This window comes from Cherax quadricarinatus, chromosome 79 (genome assembly GCF_038502225.1).
Source record: "Cherax quadricarinatus isolate ZL_2023a chromosome 79, ASM3850222v1, whole genome shotgun sequence".
NCBI classification, from domain to species: Eukaryota; Metazoa; Arthropoda; class Malacostraca; order Decapoda; family Parastacidae; genus Cherax; species Cherax quadricarinatus.
The window spans coordinates 17,431,175-17,453,700 of NC_091370.1; the positions used below are offsets into that span (position 1 = coordinate 17,431,175).

Here is a 22,526-nt window from a genome sequence, read left to right on the forward strand (position 1 = left end):
GGGACATCTAAACTGTCGTATCTGAGCACCTCTGCAAAGACAGTGATTATGCATGAGTGATGGTGAAAGTGTTGAATGATGATGAAAGTTTCTTTCTTTCTTTGTAGGCTTTTTTCTTTCTTTTTGGGTCACCCTGCCTTGGTGGGAAACTGCTGACGTAAAAAAAAAATTAGATCCTCATTATGTGGAGTAGCAAAATGAAAGTGCTTATTTTTGGGGTCATCACAATTTTGAAATTTTAAAGAATAAGGCAATAAATTGGTAGACAGCAACTACAGAAAAAGTTGCTATCTTACTGACTTGTGTGAAACAGAAACCTGTTAAATGTTTTACTTTCTGGCAGGAGTGCTGGTCTATTCTGTCTCAAGCATGTAAAATGGGAGGTAAATCTTGCAACTACTACTTGCATTCAGTATACACGACATATACAAGACCGCGTGTATACGTATGTGTCATCTCACCTTTGACACAGACTCACTCTGACTTGACGGAAACTAACCTATTGCACCACCTTTGATTTAAATTTTACTCTTGCACTGATTCCCACCTTCACTAACTCCTAACTCTGTACACCCTGACCTCTCACTCACTCCTAACCCATGCACAGTCACAGAATGATGGCAAATGTGTTTCCTTAACTTACGCACTTGCCTGGAGTTTTATGGCTCACTTGCCATAGGTTTTAACCCCACCCAGCCTGTTGTTTAATGTGTTTACTTTTTTGGATTACCCTATCTTGGTGAGAGACATTAAGTGTTTTATCAAAACTCAATCATTTTATACCGCCCATCACAATCATAATTTTTGGCAACATTATTGTGTGTCACAACACCCTCCAGAACAGAACTCGTGAATTTTTGTCAGCACTGTACATGTAATCATTATTGCACCTAACAAAGATCTTACCTCAGAGACTTCAGATAGTCCATCATCTTGAGTCTGGTCAAGGTATTTTGCCAGTTGAATATGAGAGAGAACAGCCTGGTCAGGACGTATCAACTCACATGCAACACGCATGGTGTCTTGTAAACTATCTATGCTCCAGCCACTATCATGTCCCAGGGCAATGAACCTGAGACATACAATGACATCAAATTTAAGAAATTTTAATTATTTTGTATTCATGACATAAATAAAAATATAATGTTAATCAAATACAAACAGCAGACATAAGATATGATGACAAACAATACAGCAATTATCATATTACTGTATGTGAATAAGGTATTAACAAACCTGTCAGAAGTAAGGACCCCACTCATGTTAGCAGCTATGAAGCTTGTAGCTGCTTCCAGTAGTTGGGCTGCAGAGTCAAACACAGGTTGGGCCCATCGCACCATTGGTAAGGATGAAAGTACCCGTTCACATCCCAAGGCAGTATCTATCACATTGCTCACACTCTGAAACACAATTCATGTGACCCAACGGCAAAAATTACGATTCTCGAGAAGAATACAGTAGACTTTTCAACAATGCAGCGTATACTGCATATACAGTGGACCCCCGGTTAACGATATTTTTTCACTCCAGAAGTATGTTCAGGTGCCAGTACTGACCGAATTTGTTCCCATAAGGAATATTGTGAAGTAGATTAGTCCATTTCAGACCCCCAAACATACACGTACAAACGCACTTACATAAATACACTTACATAATTGGTCGCATTCGGAGGTAATCGTTATGCGGGGGTCCACTGTATACTTCTTCTTTCAACAAACCAGCCGTATCCCACCGAGGCAGGGTGGCCCAAAAGGAAAAACGAAAGTTCTCCTTGTACATTTAGTAATATATACAGGAGAAGGGGTTACTAGCCCCTTGCTCCCAGCATTTTAGTTGCCTTTTACAACACGCATAGCTTACGGAGGAAGAATTCTGTTCCACTTCCCCATGGAGATAAGAGGAAATAAATAAGAACAAGAACTAGAAAGAAAATAGCAGAAAACCCAGAGGGTTGTGTATATATATATATATATGCTTGTACACGTATGTGTAGTGTGACCTAAGTGTAAGTAGAAGTAGCAAGACATACCTGTAATCTTGCATATTTATGAGACAGACAAAAGACACCAGCAATCCTACCATCATGTAAAACAATTACAGGCTTTCGTTTTACACTCACTTGGCAGGATGGTAGCACCTCCCTGGGTGGTTGCTGTCTACCAACCTACTACCTTTAACTGCATATATACATGTTCCTAAAATTACCCTACCACTTAGATAAAATCTTGTTACACACAGTGCCCACAGAAGAAATTGAGCTGACACCCCAAAAGATGTTGACAAATTTCACTATTTTGTCATTTTCTACTGAACCCCAGTCTATAGGTAATGCCACTTGCATGTTGCTGCAGGAACATTGGATCACAATGGACGGTGATTATATTATTTCAATTATCTCTCTCAGAGTATGTCTTCAGGAAAATAAACTAGTTAACAGAGATAAAGGTGGAATGAACCAACATTACTTTAAAAGAATAAAGTAAGTAAGTGTTTAGTTCTGTTTCATTTCCCCTTTTATTAATGCTACATAAGCAAACTAATCTAAAACAGTATAACGTTAACTATTTCTATTCCATCAATGATTTCTTTTGTGGGGACTTTAAATAGAATGATTCAAGGAAAAATTACGTTATGCCCCAGAACTTTGACGCATGTAAATAACATTTTGTTTAAAATTTTGTAGAGAAATAAGTATACTACTCAGACCTCATATTCAACGTCTATCAAATTACTGAGAACGGAAGAAATATGCATGAAATATTAAATACTGTAGCTTCATAATTTTCACATTAACATACAGCAATTGCTGTAACAAACAAAATTGCTGTTACCTCAATACAACTGCTGTAATAATCTTTAATCTTAGGTAGCTCCCAGATTGTAATACAGGTTACCAGTCTCTGTTAAGTCAGGAATCCATTTATGCTTTCAAGTTTTAGATGATAGCACACTTTGTTTTCAAGATTACAAACATGGTGATCATGCTGTCATTTTTGATAAACTTTAAAATTAGTTTTTATTGTAGCTGTTGTACTTATGGTTTGATGTGTGAAAGTTTTTAAATTTTTCAAAAGAACAGCTCAAGAATTATAAAATTTTTAAAATTAGTTTTTATTGTAGCTGTTGTACTTATGGTTTGATGTGTGAAAGTTTTTAAATTTTTCAAAAGAACAGCTCAAGAATTATAAAATACTAATTACTATTTTTTTTTTTTTTTTTTTTTTTTCAACAAGTCGGCCGTCTCCCACCGAGGCAGGGTGACCCAAAAAAAAAAAGAAAGAAAATCCCCAAAAAGAAAATACTTTCATCATCATTCAACACTTTCACCACACTCACACATTATCACTGCTTTTGCAGAGGTGCTCAGAATACAACAGTTTAGAAGCATATACGTATAGAGATACACAACATATCCCTCCAAACTGCCAATATCCCAAACCCCTCCTTTAAAGTGCAGGCATTGTACTTCCCATTTCCAGGACTCAAGTCCGACTATATGAAAATAACCGGTTTCCCTGAATCCCTTCACTAAATATTACCCTGCTCACACTCCAACAGATCGTCAGGTCCCAAGTATCATTCGTCTCCATTCACTCCTATCTAACACGCTCATGCACGCTTGCTGGAAGTCCAAGCCCCTCACCCACAAAACCTCCTTTACCCCCTCTTTCCAACCCTTTCGAGGACGACCCCTACCCCTCTTTCCTTCCCCTATAGATTTATATGCTTTCCATGTCATTCTACTTTGATCCATTCTCTCTAAATGACCAAACCACCTCAACAACCCCTCTTCTGCCCTCTGACTAATGCTTTTATTAACTCCACACCTTCTCCTAATTTCCACACTCCGAATTTTCTGCATAATATTTACACCACACATTGCCCTTAGACAGGACATCTCCACTGCCTCCAACCGTCTCCTCGCTCCTGCATTTACCACCCAAGCTTCACATCCATATGAGAGTGTTGGTACTACTATACTTTCATACATTCCCTTCTTTGCCTCCATAGATAACGTTTTTTGACTCCACATATACCTCAACGCACCACCCACCTTTTTTCCCTCATCAATTCTATGATTAACCTCATCCTTCATAAATCCATCCGCCGACACGTCAACTCCCAAGTATCTGAAAACATTCACTTCTTCCATACTCCTCCTCCCCAATTTGATATCCAATTTTTCTTTATCTAAATCATTTGATACCCTCATCACCTTACTCTTTTCTATGTTCACTTTCAACTTTCTACCTTTACACACATTCTCAAACTCATCCACTAACCTTTGTAATTTTTCTTTAGAATCTCCCATAAGCACAGTATCATCAGCAAAAAGTAACTGTGTCAATTCCCATTTTGAATTTGATTCCCCATAATTTAATCCCACCCCTCTCCCGAACACCCTAGCATTTACTTCTTTTACAACCCCATCTATAAATACAGTGGACCCCCGCATAACGATGGCATCACATAGCGATTTTTCCGCATACCGCTTACTTTTATCGCAAAATTTTTGCCGCGCATACCGATTAAAAACCCGCTCACCGATTTTCGTCCGAGACGCGTCCAATGTGCCCTCACATGTGCCGCCCGTCCCATTGTTTACCAGCCAGCCTCCGCGGTAACATCCAAGCATACACTCGGAATATTTCGTATTATTACAGTGTTTTCGGTGCTGTTTCTGGAAAATAAGTGACCATGGGCCCCAAGAAAGCTTCTAGTGCCAACCCTGCGGTAAAAAGGGTGAGAATTAGTATGGAAATTAAGAAAGATTTTGAAGGGTTTGGGGCTAACCCTGAGAAGCCTATGCCAGTTGTGGAATCCATTGTGCCTACTTCAAAGATTAAGGAAATGTGTGCACAGTGGGTTGAACTGCAAACCTTTATAGATGAAAATCACCCTGACACAGCTGTTGCAAGCCGTGCTGGTGACTATTTCAATGACAATGTTGTGGCCCATTTTAGACAAATCGTAAAGGAACGGGAGGTACAGAGCTCTATGGACAGATTTGTTGTGCGACAGAGGTCCAGTGACTCTCAAGCTGGTCCTAGTGGCATTAAAAGAAGAAGGGAAGTAACCCCGGAAAAGGACTTGCTACCTCAAGTCGTAATGGAAGGGGATTCCCCTTCTAAACAGTAAGAAGATAATGCTCTCCCCTCCTCCCATCCCATCAATCATCACCAGATCTTCAATAAAAGTAAGTGTCATGTAATTGTGCATGCCTTTTTCAGTTTGTGTGTATTAAAATTAACATTTCATGTGGTAAAAAAAATTTTTTTTCATACTTTTGGGCGTCTTGCACGGATTAATTTTATTTCCATTATTTCTTATGGGGAAAATTCATTCGCATAACGATTATTTCGCATAACAATTATCCCTCTTGCACGGATTAAAATCGTTAACCGGGGGTCCACTGTATATTAAACAACCATGGTGACATTACACATCCCTGTCTAAGACCTACTTTTACTGGGAAGTATTCTCCCTCTCTTCTACACACCCTAACCTGAGCCTCACTATCCTCATAAAAGCTCTTTACAGCATTTAGTAACTTACCACCTATTCCATATACTTGCAACATCTGCCACATTGCTCCTCTATCCACTCTATCATATGCCTTTTCTAAATCCATAAATGCAATAAAAACTTCCCTACCTTTATCTAAATACTGTTCACATATATGCTTCAATGTAAACACTTGATCTACACATCCCCTACCCACTCTGAAGCCTCCTTGCTCGTCCGCAATTCTACATTCTGTCTTACCTCTAATTCTTTCAATTATAACCCTACCGTATACTTTTCCTGGTATACTCAGTAAACTTATTCCTCTATAATTTTTACAATCTCTTTTGTCCCCTTTCCCTTTATATAAAGGGACTATACATGCTCTCCGCCAATCCCTAGGTACCTTCCCCTCTTTCATACATTTATTAAACAAAAGTACCAACCACTCCAACACTATATCCCCCCCTGCTTTTAACATTTCTGTCATGATCCCATCAGTTCCAGCTGCTTTACCCCCTTTCATTCTACGTAATGCCTCACGTACCTCCACCACACTTACATTCCGCTCTTCTTCACTCCTAAAAGATGGTATACCTCCCTGGCCAATGCATGAAATTACCGCCTCCCTTTCTTCCTTAACATTTAAAAGTTCCTCAAAATATTCTCGCCATCTACCTAATACCTCCCTCTCCCCATCTACTAACTCCCCTACTCTGTTTTTAACTGACAAATCCATACTTTCCCTAGGCTTTCTTAACTTGTTTAACTCACTCCAAAATTTTTTCTTATTTTCATTAAAATTTCTTGACAGTGCCTCTCCCACTCTTTCATTATTATTATTATTATTATTATTAGCACACATTTTTAGTAGTACAATGACACTAGTCTTAGGTATGTAATTGCTATATTCCCATACAAATTTGATATTTTCCTAATAAATATACTACTGTAATAATAATTTAGGTATTCCTTACTCAAACCCAGAAGTAGAATTCACCAACAAATGTTTTAAATATCTGTGGAAGGGAATATGCTACTTACATATTAGTGAGGAGTGTTTGAGTGAGCACAGTGCTAGAGAACAAATTTAAATACAGTATTCAAGAACATGTACAATTCATAAAGCAGAACCATTTTAAATACACAATATCTTGTAATCAACTTACCATGTCATCCAGCAACTGTTTAAGGCATCGGTCCTGCACCTCCGGAGGAAGAGCAGCATAGTTGCGGGTTGGCAACACTACAACGAAGTGCTTGGCTACCCAACGCAAACATCGGTGATACAGGTCATCCAGACAATAAGCACCGGCGATGGGTAAAACATCCAACACCCCTTCAAGACACCCTGAGCATGGCTAAAGAGACATACAAAATTAAATACTGTATCTAATTTATTCACAAAATGTATGGCAGTTACTGCTTTAGTTGCCTGTTATGTACTGATGAATGCTATGCTTAAAACATGCAATATAAATATGCCATAGTAAATATTCACATTTTTATGCTTTCACCTTGTGCAATTTTATATCTAAGGTGTACTGTATTTTCAAGAAGTATAATGGATTTTTAAATATTTTATTGAGGTCTGCAGATAAGACAAGCTGAAAAGCAGATAACAAAGGTAAGTGAATAATAAAAATTTAATAGACTTGTGGTCTTTCATGTGTCTTCATTACCTGTTGAGGGTCTTTAACCCCTTGACTGTCGCAACCCCCAATCCTGAGGTGTCTCCTGGAGTCGCAAAATTTAATAAAAAAAAAAAAATATTTTTTCTTATGAAATGATAGAGAATCTTTTCCCGATTGTAATGACACCAAAAAAAAAACGAAATTTGATGGAAAACTGATGGAATTATGCTCTCGCGAAGTTAGCGACCTCGGCGATATTTACAAATCAGCGATTTCGCCCAATTTGAGCCCTATTTTCGGCTAATTCCGTTGTTCCAGTCGACCAAACTCATAGCTATTTCTTTAGAACTCCATCTTTTCTATCGATTGAGTACAAGAAACTGCCCATTTACTGATTTCAACTACCCAATAATGTGGTCAGAAATTTGCAATTTGGCCAATTTCACGAAAATTAAAAAATGTGACAATTTCAAAATAAGGTCCAGAATGAACAATGCAGACATTCCTGGCTCTAAAATAACATTTTCTTTGTTCATCAGTCATGTCTCCAGGCCCCTCTGATATTACTCTTGCTTTCTATTTTGAATTTTTATTCAAACAAAAAATAGAAGACTTACTATTATGCAGACTACTGCAATACTGTAATAATTGTATAAATAACATCAACCCATTCATGACTGCATATTAGAATGGCTAGTTGGACATTTATTGGACAATGACATCATTTGTTTACTTTTGAACATTGGCAAAAATCAAACATTTCTCCTACTTTGAGCTCCATTTCCAGGTTCTTTTTATAGGAAAATCAATCAAAATCACCTCTATTTCTATAATATGTTTTCCATTCTATCAAATGAGACCAAGAAAACGAGAATACAACCATAAATACTATACGAAAATAGACCACAAAGTCGGCATTTTAATTAAAAAAAAAAAACGGTTGGAGTTTTTTTTTCTCATTATGCACTGCATGCTCCAGGATTTTTTTTATATGGTGCACACTGACCACACAGACTCATTCTCTCACATGTGGGCCTACCAGCTTTCTCCTGCTTGATTTGAAGCCGCTAGAATTTATGAGTACGTATATATACGTCAAACACGGTACCTCGTAAGACGTATATATACGGCCGCGACAGTCAAAGGGTTAAACCTGCTGATAGTCCAGGCATTATTCACAACTACATTACAGCACATTAAATGCAAATAGAAAAATTAAGTAAAATCCATTGATTTTTTTTTTTTACCATAACAGGTACAGGCAACCTCTTTCATGGGTCAACTAATTCCAGATAATAAATATTTTCTTTACCACACTGGCCATTTCCCACCAAGATACATAGGTTGACCCAAGAAAAGGGATTAATCATCAGTCATTCATTCATTTATAAAATATACATCAAAGAGTTGCATTATGAACTGCTGTAAACAATATTACAATGTATTACAGCAATCACCTTTATTCATTACAGTGCTTTACAGTGCTCTGTTATGCTTCATATTGAAAATAAAAATATTAATCCAATACGTACTGAATTTCTTGCAATTTAAAGTTTCCAAATTTTTACTGAAATACTGCAGTGAAAACTCAACTGACCTTATGAAAATAATGACACATTTTAGCTTTTAGATGTAAACTAATTACATCTTTAAGTCCATCAAGTGCCAGCATATCAGCAAGTGCTGCAAGTTCCCCAACTCTCACCCCCTCAGGCACTGTACTTGTGCCACTATAAATGTGCTTTAGTGCCACCATCACACAATCAGCTGAGAACCTGTAGATAAAGCAAAAATTATTTCTTACTTAGAGCATCAATAATATAAAGATACTGGAACATGTAGTACTGTGAATAACTAAAGTGTAAAGAACACCTGCCAATGCTCAATAATACCACAAGGAGACAGAAACTCAGGAAGTTAATTGATCTGTATATTTTGATCCCATTCTGGAATCTTCTGCTGAAGAGGACCCCAGAAGGGGATCGAAATCATCATCATCTTTCAACAAACCAGCTGAATCCCACTGAAGCAGGGTGGCCCAAAAAGAAAAACAAAAGTTTCTCTTTTTAACTTTAGTTATGTATACAGGAGAAGGGGTTACTAGTTCCTTGCTCCTGGCATTTTAGTAGCCTCTTACGGCATGCATGGCTTACAGAGGAAGAATTCTGTTCCACTTCCCCATGGAGAGAGGGGTCGAAATATACAAATTAGTTAATTAATCTCCTGAGTTTTCTGTCTCCTTGTGGGTTATTACTAAGCATATAGTATTGTATTAATAAATTAATGTAAACTATAAAAAATTATTTGTGCAAGGTGAAAGGTCGAGAAAAAGGACAGGGACTGAAGGAAAAGCGTAAGGTCATAAGAAGGAATATCAGTAGAATTGTACAGTAACTCAGTTTTAGATAAAAAAATTAGACTCTTCAGCCTATCCAGAGGAAAGTAGATAAAGTAAGAAAGTCAGGGCACTGAAAAAAAATTAATATGAAAATGGCATACTCCACAATGAGCACAGTGAGCAAAACATGTTCAACTGTTACCATGACCTGACAGTTCTCACAGAATGGCACCGAGTACCCCTCCATATTCTGATGTGGTTTCCAATTATCATACAAAATGCCAATGATCAAAATTTACAGCATTTTCAACTTTAATAATTCCACAAAATAGTGTGTTGGGAGACGGCCGACTTGTTGGAAAAAAAAAAAAAAATTAACAAAAATTAATAAGGCTTACGAAAACTACTGCACTTGGCTGAAATGGGAGTAATAACATGCATTTCTAAAGTTCATCCAAGATACTTTGAGCTGGAAATACATACCCCTGTAACTTGATAACATTGCCAGCACTTTCCACCCAGTGTCCTGACAGCATGGCAGCGAAATACACACACCGGGAAGCCAAAATACACTTATGGGCTCGGATGCGCTTCTCGCCTATCTAGAAATGAGATTAATTTCGTTTATTTGAAGATACATGAACAACAACACCAACACACTATAAAAATTAACTTGTGATATTGCAACCAAATTCCTTATAGAAATACTATAAACAAGACTGCACAAAAGTGATGCCCTACTCCACTTCTAGAGTATAAAATTTATTGAGGTACAGAACAAATACTACACTTAATGAAACCAATGAGTATTAATCTTGTCTGGTACTCTGAATATCCATGCATCAGAGCATTTACTTCAACCAAAATTATATAATGTATACACATTGTTGTGAAACTTATTAGAATATTTCATTAAATTTGTAATATCGATACATATTCATGCATACCTGTATAGTGACATCAGTATTAATTTCATTCAGGAACATGCGCAACAAATCTTCACCCAATCTTGAACAAGGTTCTTTGCTTCCCTGATCCGAGGGCTCTGGACAGGATCACAAAATACAATGTACACTGCTTTGTAACAGTTATGTTTTAACATAATGAAAGTAACAAAATAGCAGTGTCTGTACCTTTATTAGACAGTGTACTAATGCAAATGGAGGTCATTCAAATAAACAAATGAACACCAGAAATCAAAGAAGAGTGACACTGTAATTGATCTGAACACATGTAAAGCAAGCAACCCTTGCATAAATGGATTAACAGCATAATCCCATCTATGATGTACAGCATAATTGTGGCAGAAAGTTCCTCTAGTATAAAAAAAAATATCAGCTTTTAAAGACATTATTTATTAAGTAGAGTGAGGCTTAGATTAGGGTACGTATGAGAAAGGGGAACTACTTTCCAATAAAGGTAGGCCTTAGGGATGCGTAGTGTCACTATTGTTCACCGTATTTATAGATGAAGTTGTAGAAAGTATGACTGCTACGGTGGTGGGAAGAGGTGTGGGGATTAAAAGATAACAACATTATGCAGAAAATTCGAAGTGTGGAAATTAGGAGGTGTGGAGTTAATAAAAGTATTAGTCAGAGGGCTGAAGAGGGGTTGTTGAGGTGGTTTGGTCATTTAGAGAGAATGGATCAAAGTAGAATGACATGGAGAGCGTATAAATCTGTAGGGGAAGGAAGGCGGGGTAGGGGTCATCCTCGAAAAGGTTAAAGGTGGGGGGGGGGGGGGTTAGAGGTGGTTTTGTGGGCGAGGGGCTTGGACTTCCAGCAAGCGTGGGTGAGCATGATAGATAGGAGTGAATGGAGACGAATGGTATTTGGGACCTGACGAGCTGTTGGAGTGTGAGCAGGGTAATATTTAGTGAAGGGATTCAGGGAAACCGGTTACTTTTATATAGCTGGATTTGAGTCCTGGAAATGGGAAGTACAATGCCTGCACTTTAAAGGAGGGGTTTGGGATATTGGCAGTTTGTAGGGATATGTTGTGTATCTTTATACGTATATGCTTCTAAACTCTTGTATTCTGAGCACCTCTGCAAAAACAGTGATTATGTGTGAGTGAGGTGAAAGTGTTGAATGATGATGAAAGTATTTTCTTTTTGGGGATTTTCTTTCTTGTTTGGGTCACCCTGCCTTGGTGGGAGACGGCTGACTTGTTAAAAAAAAAAAAAAAATGTACATACATACATATATACATACATGTATATTTGCATTAGTTTTTTCTATTAAAAGTGACAGAAAATTCAAGTACTCAGCAATTAAATGTAACTTACCAATTGAGCGTTCAATACTGCTGAGAAGACTGCTTACATCTGACACTTCAGAAGGTTCAGTTTCTTGAGGAAGACTTGCTGACACAATATCACTAAAAGATACACTTTGAGTGGGCCCAAGTTCTGATACTGAAATATCTCGACTTGTGGCCATGTCATTTGTTTCTGAAGTATGTTCATCTTTAGTCCGAGAAACTGAACGATCTCTCTGAGAACTAGCTTCTTTCTTGAGAGGTGAAGGTTTTGCTTTGGGAATGGATTTAGATGATGATGGTTTATTCTTAAGAACATGAATAGGTCTTGGGATGCCTGATACAAATGATCCATCCCTTGACGTAGACGATTCGTTAATCTTGTCGTTAAGGCTCACATTCTTCCTTGTTGGAGGCTGAGCAATAAATTCTTCTCTATCAATAACTGATTTTGTCATCAGTCTGCTCGAACTTTCTGGAGTTGAAAACAGGAGAGAATCACTTGGAGCTGATCTGGTCATTGCATTTTCACTTTTCTTTTTGGAAGGGGGTGGTGCAGGACGTCGGCGTGGTTTTGGCGAGCCCAACTTCGGTGATGATTCTGTTTCAATAAACATAAAAAAACCTTTCTTCTCTTTATTCCCTCCATCAGATGCTCCATTAGCTTCCACTTTTACATTGTCAGGGTTTTGTTTACTTTCTACAGGGAGTTCTGGGTCTGCAAGAACTGGTGGAAGCGAACTGAATTCTGCCTCTGGATGAGATTCAACAGATTTTGAGATGGGCACACCATCACTTTCTGACCTCCTCTTTCTTCTGCTTTTGGGAGAGGGTGCATCCGCTTCTATATACATATAAATCGCAGATGACTGACTCTTGGCCTTCGATGCTTCTTTTTTTTCTATTTCTTTTACATCTTCTACACAAGGAGTTGGGATATCATTCAGATCTATAAACATTGGAAAGATAGACTGATGTTTTTCATCTTCCCCTTCCACACATGCTTCTTTACTATCATCTTTACTTTCTTTTTGCTCTTCTTCATCTTGTGGGCCAATGTATCCAAACACAAGAGGTATGGAATCTACATCCTTAACTGACCCAATGCTAATTTGGCGCTCAGATTTAGTGACAGCTGTTCTCTCTCCAGTGTCTTTCTCTCTTTTCAAAGTCGATCCACCTGAGATAATGGGCGTGTTCTCAGAGAGCTCTCTGCTCAATTTGGGGCTCCCTGTAATTTGTGGCAATATTTTATAGGATGAATCTTCAACAGTCACTTCTTTTTTATCAGATTTCTCCTCAGTATGCCCAGAATCACTACTTTTACTTTCATTCTCTCGATCATCTTGCTCTTTTTCTTCATTATCCATCTCTTCCTTTTTGATACTTGAACTGCTAGTTTCTAAGGATAAATTTCTACTTGATTTTCTGGAGGATTTTTCCTTATTCACAGTTTCTGCTTCTCTCCTTGCTACAAAGTCAACACTCAGAGAATCTGGCGATGGTGATCGAGTTGATGCTCCTCTTTTGGCTATCTCCTGCTGAAGTTCTAATGCCATCTCATCCGTACTCTTTTGAACTCTTAGGGGTGGACGGCGACTCAGAACACGTGTTAATTCGGGGTTAACATCTTCCACAGAGTGCACAACTGGAAGACCAACAGACGCTGGACGAGGTATAGGATCAACAACAGGTGCTTCCAGAGCACCGAGAGAGTGAATACTGCCCATCATAGCACTGTCCATCATACTGCTATACATGGATCCCACACCCATACTACCACTTTCAGAACTCATACTTGCTGTCATCATGCTAGCAGTCATCATATTAGTAGTAGGAATGTTAGAATAAGTCTGGAAATTATGCTCAAATATCAAGGAACCTTTTTTTCTTTCCATCTCCCGTAACTTCTCTGGATCATCTACATTTTCATAGTAGGAGGATGCTATACTTTCATCAGATATTTTCCTTTCCTTTCCATTACCTGGGTTTTCTTTCCCTAAACCGTGAGTCCGTACATTTCTTTTAGGATTACTAAAGCTGTGATGGCTAAGAACTTCACTCAATGCCCCCTGTTGCATTTTTATTGTAGCAGATCCTTCTGGTTCTACTTCCTTCTTCTCTGATGGTTCTTGCAAGGGTTTGTCAGGTCCACTGGCAATTCCCTCAAGGACTTCATAAGTTCTTGCTCTCACCAGTGGTCTCATGGGATGAACAGGAGCTGTTGTTGCACTATCTTGTTCTTCAAATTTGGTCCCATTTCCTTCTAGCAGATCAAGATTGCTTTCTTTGCCTGGGTTTTTGGACACTGCTCTTTTTGATACGGCTTCTGGGCTCTCATCAGAATCATGGCTACTAGAATTTTCTTCATGGCTACTAGGAAGTTCTACTTCAAGACTAGAAGTTTCATGTAGATTACTCAGCCTATGATCACTCCCACTGTTACTGGCACTAGTATTATCTAGCTCTGCACTTTCTTGAGATTCTGCACCAAATGATTGACTTTTTCGTTGTAAATATGCCTTTGAGGTAGACACAGACTGAACATGCTGCTGTTGCTGTTTTGCCAAAACATTAGCCTGATGCAGGGATGCATTTTCTTTTGTGCTAGACATGGCACCGTATTTATGTGGTTTGCTTTCTTTTGCTTTCACACTCTCCAGGTAAAACTGCCCAGTATCTCCATTTGAACAGACCAGCACACTCTTCTTTTCATCTTGGATGCAAATGGGCTCAAGAGGAATAGATTCTGAAGTGGAAGCTCTCTGAGAACACGAAGGTGAACGCTCCCGCTTGTCTTTCAATTTATCCTGAAAAGATTCCCCACTGACTTGCATAGGAGATGTTTGTAATTCCTTAATCATAGATACATTAAAGACTGGAGACTGCTGATTAGATAATTGTCCACTGGGAGAATGATCATTATTAGAGGCCCGTTTTGTGGGCTGGGAAGTTTTCAAGGAAATTTTTCCTTTCTTTTTAAATGCTGCATAACTGCCAACATCATCCTCTACATTACTATCGCAATTACCTCCAGCTTTGTCACTCACTCCACCCTTTTGTTTTTCCTTTATTTCACATTTGTTTATATTTACAACTGTATGGTTTGTAATGTTCATTGTGTATCCCAATGACTTAGGTTTTTGAGCACAAACCTTTCGACTAGATTTTGGCCTTACAGACTTTGATGTATTTAAACTATTTCTTATTGCTTGTGGCTTCAGGGTTGTGGTGCTATTAGAATCTGTATCTGATAGGGTGCACGTCTTGTATGTACAATGCACACCATTGCTGCTGATGAACTGTTCCACGTCTTGTATGTTACCCTTTCTCTTACTTAATTGCCCTTTTTGAAGCTGTTTGAGGATCAGCTGCTGAACTTGGTGTTCCTCGTCACTGCTCAGTCTCTCAATTCGTATCTTATTGCTACAGAGCAGTGCCCTCTGCTGAAGGACAGCCAGGATGTCCTCTAATTTTTGTCTTAGTGCCACACCAGCTGTTAAGTTGCTCTGGTTGCTGTACAAGCTCCTGGAAAAAACACATTATATAACATTAAAACTATGCATATGCATTGCTAAAGGAGCACCTATGGATTACAGCAGATCGCTTTTTTTTTTGGCGAGCCAAAAGAGATGGTAGATATTTCAATGCAAGTACAGTATCGCTAGTCACCATTTTGTAAACTTTCATATAGCAAAAATCAATAATGTACAATATAAATGTACAATAATGTACAATATAAATAACTAGGGTTACATTTCAGGATTCTAAAGGAAGTAAATTTATAGAGGTATATACCATCTTTTAGGAGTGAAGAAGAACAGGATGTAAGTGTGGGGGAGGTGCGTGAGGCAGTACGTAGAATGAAAGGGGGTAAAGCAGCTGGAACTGACGGGATCATGACAGAAATGCTAAAAGCAGGGGGATATAGTGTTGGAGTGGTTGGTATTTTTGTTTAATAAATATAAATATAAATATAAAGGGAAAGTGGACAAAAGAGATTGTAAAAATTATAGAGGAATAAGTTTACTGAGCATACCAGGAAAAGTGTACAGTAGGGTTATACTAAATGATAGAATTAGAGGTAAGACAGAATGTAGGATTGCGGATGAGCAAGGAGGTTTCCGAGTGGGTAGGGGATGTGTAGATCAAGTGTTTACATTGAAGCATATATGTGAACAGTATTTAGATAAAGGTAGGGAAGTTTTCATTGCATTTATGGATTTAGAAAAGGCATATGATAGAGTGGATAGAGGAGCAATGTGGCAGATGTTGCAAGTACGTGTATATGGAATAGGTGGTAAGTTATTAAATGCTGTAAAGAGTTTTTATGAGGATAGTGAGGCTCAGGTTAGGGTGTGTAGAAGAAAGGGAGGCTACTTCCCGGTAATAGTAGGTCTTAGACAGGGATATGTAATGTCACCATGGTTGTTTAATATATTTATAGATGGGGTTGTAAAGGAAGTAAATGCTAGGGTGTTCGGGAGAGGGGTGGGATTAAATTTTGGGGAATCAAATTCAAAATGGGAATTGACACAGTTACTTTTTGCTGATGATACTGTGCTTATGGGAGATTCTAAAGAAAAATTGCAAAGGTTAGTGGACGAGTTTGGGAATGTGTGTAAAGGTAGAAAGTTGAAAGTGAACATAGAAAAGAGTAAGGTGATGAGGGTGTCAAATGATTTAGATAAAGAAAAATTGGATATCAAATTGGGGAGGAGGAGTATGGAAGAAGTGAATGTTTTCAGATACTTGGGAGCTGACATGTCGGCGGATGGATTTATGAAGGATGAGGTTAATCATAGAACTGACGAGGGAAAAAAGGCGAGTGGTGCTTGAGGTATATGTGGAGTCAAAAAACGTTATCTATGGAGGCAAAGAAGGGAATGTATGAAAGTATAGTAGTACCAACACTCTTATATGGGTGTGAAGCTTGGGTGGTAAATGCAGCAACGAGGAGATGGTTGGAGGCAGTGGAGATGTCCTGTTTAAGGGCAATGTGTGGTGTAAATATTATGCAGAAAATTCGGAGTGTGGAAATTAGGAAAAGGTGTGGAGTTAATAAAAGTATTAGTCAGAGGGCTGAAGAGGGGTTGTTGAGGTGGTTTGGTCATTTAGAGAGAATGGATCAAAGTAGAATGACATGGAAAGCATATAAATCTATAGGGGAAGGAAGGAGGGGTAGGGGTCGTCCTCGAAAGGGTTGGAGAGAGGGGGTAAAGGTTTTGTGGGCGAGGGGCTTGGACTTCCAGCAAGCGTGCGTGAGCGTGTTAGATAGGAGTGAATGGAGACGAATGGTACTTGGGACCTGACGATCTGTTGGAGTGTGAGCAGGGTAATATTTAGTGAAGGGATTCAGGGAAACCGGTTATTTTCATATAGTCGGACTCGAGTCCTGGAAATGGGAAGTACAATGCCTGCATTTTAAAGGAGGGGTTTGGGATATTGGCAGTTTGGAGGGATATGTTGTGTATCTTTTTATGTATATGCTTCTAAACTGTTGTACCCTGAGCACATCTGCAAAAACAGTGATAATGTGTGAGTGAGGTGAAAGTGTTGAATGATGATGAAAGTATTTTCTTTTTGGGGATTTTCTTTCTTTTTTGGGTCACCCTGCCTCGGTGGGAGACGGCCGACTTGTTGAAAAAAAAAAAAATGCATGAAAGAGGGGAAGGTACCTAGGGATTGGCAGAGAGCATGTATCGTCCCTTTACATTAAGGGAAGGGGGACAAAAGAGACTGTAAATATTATAGAGGAATAAGTTTACTGAGTATACCAGGAAAAGTGTACGGTAGGGTTATTATTGAAAGAATTAGAGGTAAGACAGAATGTAGGATTGCGGATGAGCAAGGAGGCTTCAGAGTGGGTAGGGGATGTGTAGCTCAAGTGTTTACATTGAAGCATATATGTGAACAGTATTTAGATAAAGGTAGGGAAGTTTTTATTGCATTTATGGATTTAGAAAAGGCATATGACAGAGTGGATAGGGGAGCAATGTGGCAGATGTTGCAAGTATATAGAATAGGTGGTAAGTTACTAAATGCTGTAAAGAGTTTTTATGAGGATAGTGAGGCTCAGGTTAGGGTGTGTAGAAGAGAGGGAGACTACTTCCCGGTAAAAGTAGGTCTTAGACAGGGATGAGTAATGTCACCTTGGCTGTATAATATATTTATAGATGGAGTTGTACAAGAAGTAAATGCTAGGGTATTGTGGAGAGGGGTGAGATTAAATTATGGGGAATCAAATACAAAATGGGAATTGACACAGTTACTTTTTGCTGATGATACTGTGCTTATGGGGGATTCTAAAGAAAAATAGCAAAGGTTAGTGGACGAGTTTGGGAGTGTGTGTAAAGGTAGAAAGTTGAAAGTGAACATAGAAAAGAGTAAGGTGATGAGGGTATCAAATGATTTAGATAAAGAAAAATTTGATATCAAATTGGGGAGGAGGAGTATGGAAGAAGTGAATGTTTTCAAATATTTGGGAGTTGATGTATCGGCGGATGGATTTATGAAGGATGAGGTTAATCATAGAATTGATGAGGGGAAAAAAGGTGAGTGGTGCGTTGAGGTATATGTGGAGGCAAAAGACGTTATCTATGGAGGCAAAGAAGGGAATGTATGAAAGTATAGTACTGTAGTACCAACACTCTTATATGGGTGTGAAGCTTGGGTTGTAAATGCAGCAGCGAGGAGGCGGCTGGAGGCAGTGGAGATGTCCTGTCTAAGGACAATGTGTGGTGTGAATATTATGCAGAAAATTCGGAGTGTGGAAATTAGGAGGAGGTGTGGAGTTAATAAAATATTAGTCAGAGGGCTGAAGAGGGGATGTTGAGGTGGCTTGGTCATTTAGAGAGAATGGATCAAAGTAGAATGACATGGAGAGCATATAAATCTGTACGGGAAGGAAGGTGGGGTAGGGGTCGTCCTTGAAAAATTTGGAAGGAAGGGGTAAAGGAGGTTTTGTGGGCGAGGGGCTTGGACTTCCAGCAAGCGTGAGTGAGCGTGTTCGATAGGAGTGGATGGAGACGAATGGTATTTGGGACCTGATGAGCTGTTGGAGTGTGAGCAGGGTAATATTTAGTGAAGGGATTCAGGGAAACCGGTTATTTTTATATAGCCGGACTTGAGTCCTGGAAATGGGAAGTACAATGCCTGCACTCTAAAGGAGGAGTTCGGGATATTGGCAGTTTAGAGGGATATGTTGTGTATCTTTATACGTATATGCTTCTGAGCTGTTGTATTCTGGGCACCTCTGCAAAAACAGTGATTATGTGTGAGTGAGGTGAAAGTGTTGAATGATGATGAGAGTATTTTCTTTTTGGGGATTTTCTTTCTTTTTGGGTCACCCTGCCTCAGTGGGAGACAGCCGACTTGTTAAAAAAAAAAAAATACAGTCTCTCCTCACTTAGTGATGTACTTGTTTACGGATGACTCAGACTTATGACAGGCTCCCTGACCAGCATGCATACCTAAATAATGTATATTAGAGCTGATTTTCTTCTATTCTGTTTATTACAATATACAGTAAGGCCCTGCTTTACGGCGTTCCGCTAATACGGCGATGTCAAATTATGACCAAAATTTGCTATACGGCAAGCGGTCTTTCAAATATGGTGCCCCACCCAGTTTGTTTACATTTTCCGTGACCACATCTATTATGTCAGGAAACTTTCCAAAATTTCAAGTGTTTTAAAGTTACTGCATATTTTATATGTACTCTGATAATTATACTTATGTGTACCTGTACCTAAATATACTTACACACTGTGCTGGTGTGCAGGTACACATTAAAATCGCTAAGTCTCTCTCTACTCATGACACCAATACTACTTAATAATAATCACTCTTGGGCACACTAAATGTCTTATTTTACATCAATATAGGCATTTTCATTAATCTGTCTATGATATTTTCCTCAAAATTATGTATGAAACCCATTACATAGCATATAAACATGATACATACACTCACAGAATAAAAATTGATGTAAATAGGAGATTTGTTTACAGAGCAGCTGTGTAGATAGTGTCGGAAGAATTACGTTTTCTCTATTCAAACTGGGGGATAACTGTAGAAAAATATTCTTTTTGTATGTCTTTATATATAGCAATTCATGACCCTTGTGGGTTTAGTGCTTTTTATTAATAATAATAATAATAATAATAATAATAATAATATTAATAATAATTAATAATAATAATAATACCGTGACTGGAACGATACACAAATAACCCACACATAAAAGAGAGAAGCTTACGATGACGTATTGTAATAATATTAATAATAATAATAATATTAATAATAATAATAATAATATTAATAATAATAATAATATTATTATTAATAATAATAATATTACTACAGTGGACCCCCGCTTAACGATCACCTCCCAATGCGACCAATTATGTAAGTGTATTTATGTAAGTGCGTTTGTACGTGTATGTTTGGGGGTCTGAAATGGACTAATCTACTTCACAATATTCCTTATGGGAACAAATTCGGTCAGTACTGGCACCTGAACATACTTCTGGAATGAAAAAATATCGTTAACCGGGGGTCCACTGTATTATTATTATTATCTTCATTCACTCTAAAAATGGTGTGTTGCTGTTTGTTTATTCTGAACTAACTTGTACACAATGTAAGAGTATTTGTATTGTGAGGTAATTATTATTAAAATAAAAAAATATTAAGGTAAATGTTTTACAAACTCTTACAAATGGACGTGAATGAACTAAAAGTAGACACATATTAATACACATTTATTTAGCCTGACCAAGTGATCGTTCACTACCTGTTCAGTTTGTGTTCTTACATTGTGTCAATTCTGTATCTCGTTCTCTCTCTCGTTTACTCTTTCGTTAACTAGTTGGCTCTCATTGATGATGGCGCCTAAGGTTAGCTGTAATAAAAAGAGAAGTCGTAAGCCTCTTGCTTTAAGTGCCAAGTTAGAGGATGATGGTGTGCCATTCTGATTTTATTCAATAAACACCCTGCCACTCACCTCTCACACATTAATATTAATATTTTAAGGTAAGTAATAAGTGTACTCTGTGTGTATCTTAACTTTTATTGTGTTTTTAATGTCTATTTATATTGCTAACTTAATATAAGTTAGTGTAAACTTGTTGTCTGGCATTTACATGCATTTATAAATGGAAAAAAATGGCGTTCTGCCTTCCGGCGATGTCTGCTTTCCAGCGACAGCCTGGAACCTAACCCGCCATATAAGTGGGGCCCTACTGTACAGTACACTACTGTATAAACACTTAAAAATATACCAGAAATGTTATAAATGGTTCAAAGGTGACATTAAAACAATATCAACGATGGTTGACATAAACCCACTACCATTATTGTATGCTCCTCACTTAGCCACGAATTTATGTACCAACGTGATCTTAGGAACGGAACTCTGTCGTTAAGTGAGGAGAGTCTGTATAGCAATACAGTGGGATACAGCCAGTTCAGTGACAAAAAAAAGTAGCAATAACTGTGCTAGTTACAGACTTTGACATCCTCCTGACTGAATCAATGCCACCAGACTTGGAGACTTATACATGATTGCCTTAAGATTGAGAAAGAGTATATTTACTGCGTAAGGAAACAACAACCTGAAAATTTTGACTACAGTAAACGATATACACAAGATGGAAAAAGTATGAACAGCATTCATGGAAGGCAGGTACACACACCGAGTAAATTTTTGAAGCTCCTTGTACTCTACTTCAGGCAGCTGGATACAAACAAAATTCTCATTAGGCTTCTTATTCTTGTTAGGACGCTGAAATTTAGCAATCTCTAGAAGCAGGTGCCAGAGCACTGGAACACGTGCAGCAAAGAACAACTGGTGACAGTAAACGTTGCCTCGTGATGCTTCAAGCTTCAAGTCCACAAACAGTGACTTTTCATATAAACTGTAAAGAAAGACACTATTTCAAAGCTCATTTTCAATAAAGTTATTGGCAATTACAAAAAAGTAAGGGATGGATAAATAGTGTAATAAAGTAAAAAAAAAATCCTTTCAGAAAAAATCTAATTGATCTAATATTGCAAAAATGGCAAATTCAAAATTGAGTACTGTTCCTACAGAATATAAAAATACTCATAACAGCCACTTGTAATCCTGATCCAAAAATCTACATAAAAAGGGGCAAAATACAAACCCAAACACATCAGACACCAGCCGCTCAGTGACCCTTTTTTGCAGTTCCAACCTCTCGCGTTCATACCTCAGCTGTAGGGATGTTGACCGGGGAAGTGGCTGACCTATGGCGCGCTGTCTTACAACTGTTGGCATTAAGAAGAATAAAAGTAACAATATTGTGACTGAAACAACTCACAAATAACCCACACTTAGAAGGGGGAATACCACATCTGTTAATAGTTCTGGGTATATCTTCCCCATGCCCAGTCTCAGACCAGGCTTTGTAGTTTGGAAAAAAAATATTACAGGAATAAGAACTATTAAGACCCCAATAGAAATAACTCACTTTGTCTGACTTTTTTGGGTTATCCTAGGTAATCTACACACATGCTGCTATGTATGATAATTTATGTAACTATTTATGTGTACCTGTACCTGAATAAACTTACTTACTAAGAAGAACATAGGAAATCAAAGGCATATATACAATATAATGAGTGTAATCAGAGATCTGCAAGATTTACCTGACATCTTGCAAGTTCATGCAACACAAAGAAAATGATCAGCAATCTGGCCAGAGTGCAAAAAAAAAAAAAAAAAAAAAAAAAAAAAAAAAAAAAAAAAATAACAGGTTTACATT

The 22,526-nt window shown here is 38.0% G+C and overlaps 1 protein-coding gene across 2 annotated transcripts in view; it reads right to left on the minus strand.

Moving 5' to 3' along the window:
* Positions 1 to 22,526, minus strand: part of LOC128702721 (uncharacterized) — a 50,078-nt gene that overhangs the window by 13,274 nt on the left and 14,278 nt on the right. For both annotated transcript variants that reach the window (XM_053797145.2, XM_053797144.2), the window contains exons 3-11: positions 21,906 to 22,029; positions 21,435 to 21,656; positions 11,765 to 15,264; positions 10,425 to 10,522; positions 9,961 to 10,079; positions 8,737 to 8,914; positions 6,675 to 6,866; positions 1,237 to 1,400; positions 907 to 1,072 (exon numbers count right to left, since the gene is read on the minus strand). In XM_053797145.2, coding sequence (XP_053653120.1) covers positions 907 to 1,072; positions 1,237 to 1,400; positions 6,675 to 6,866; positions 8,737 to 8,914; positions 9,961 to 10,079; positions 10,425 to 10,522; positions 11,765 to 15,264; positions 21,435 to 21,656; positions 21,906 to 22,029 — 4,763 coding nt within the window. The remainder of the gene's footprint in view (positions 1 to 906; positions 1,073 to 1,236; positions 1,401 to 6,674; positions 6,867 to 8,736; positions 8,915 to 9,960; positions 10,080 to 10,424; positions 10,523 to 11,764; positions 15,265 to 21,434; positions 21,657 to 21,905; positions 22,030 to 22,526) is intronic.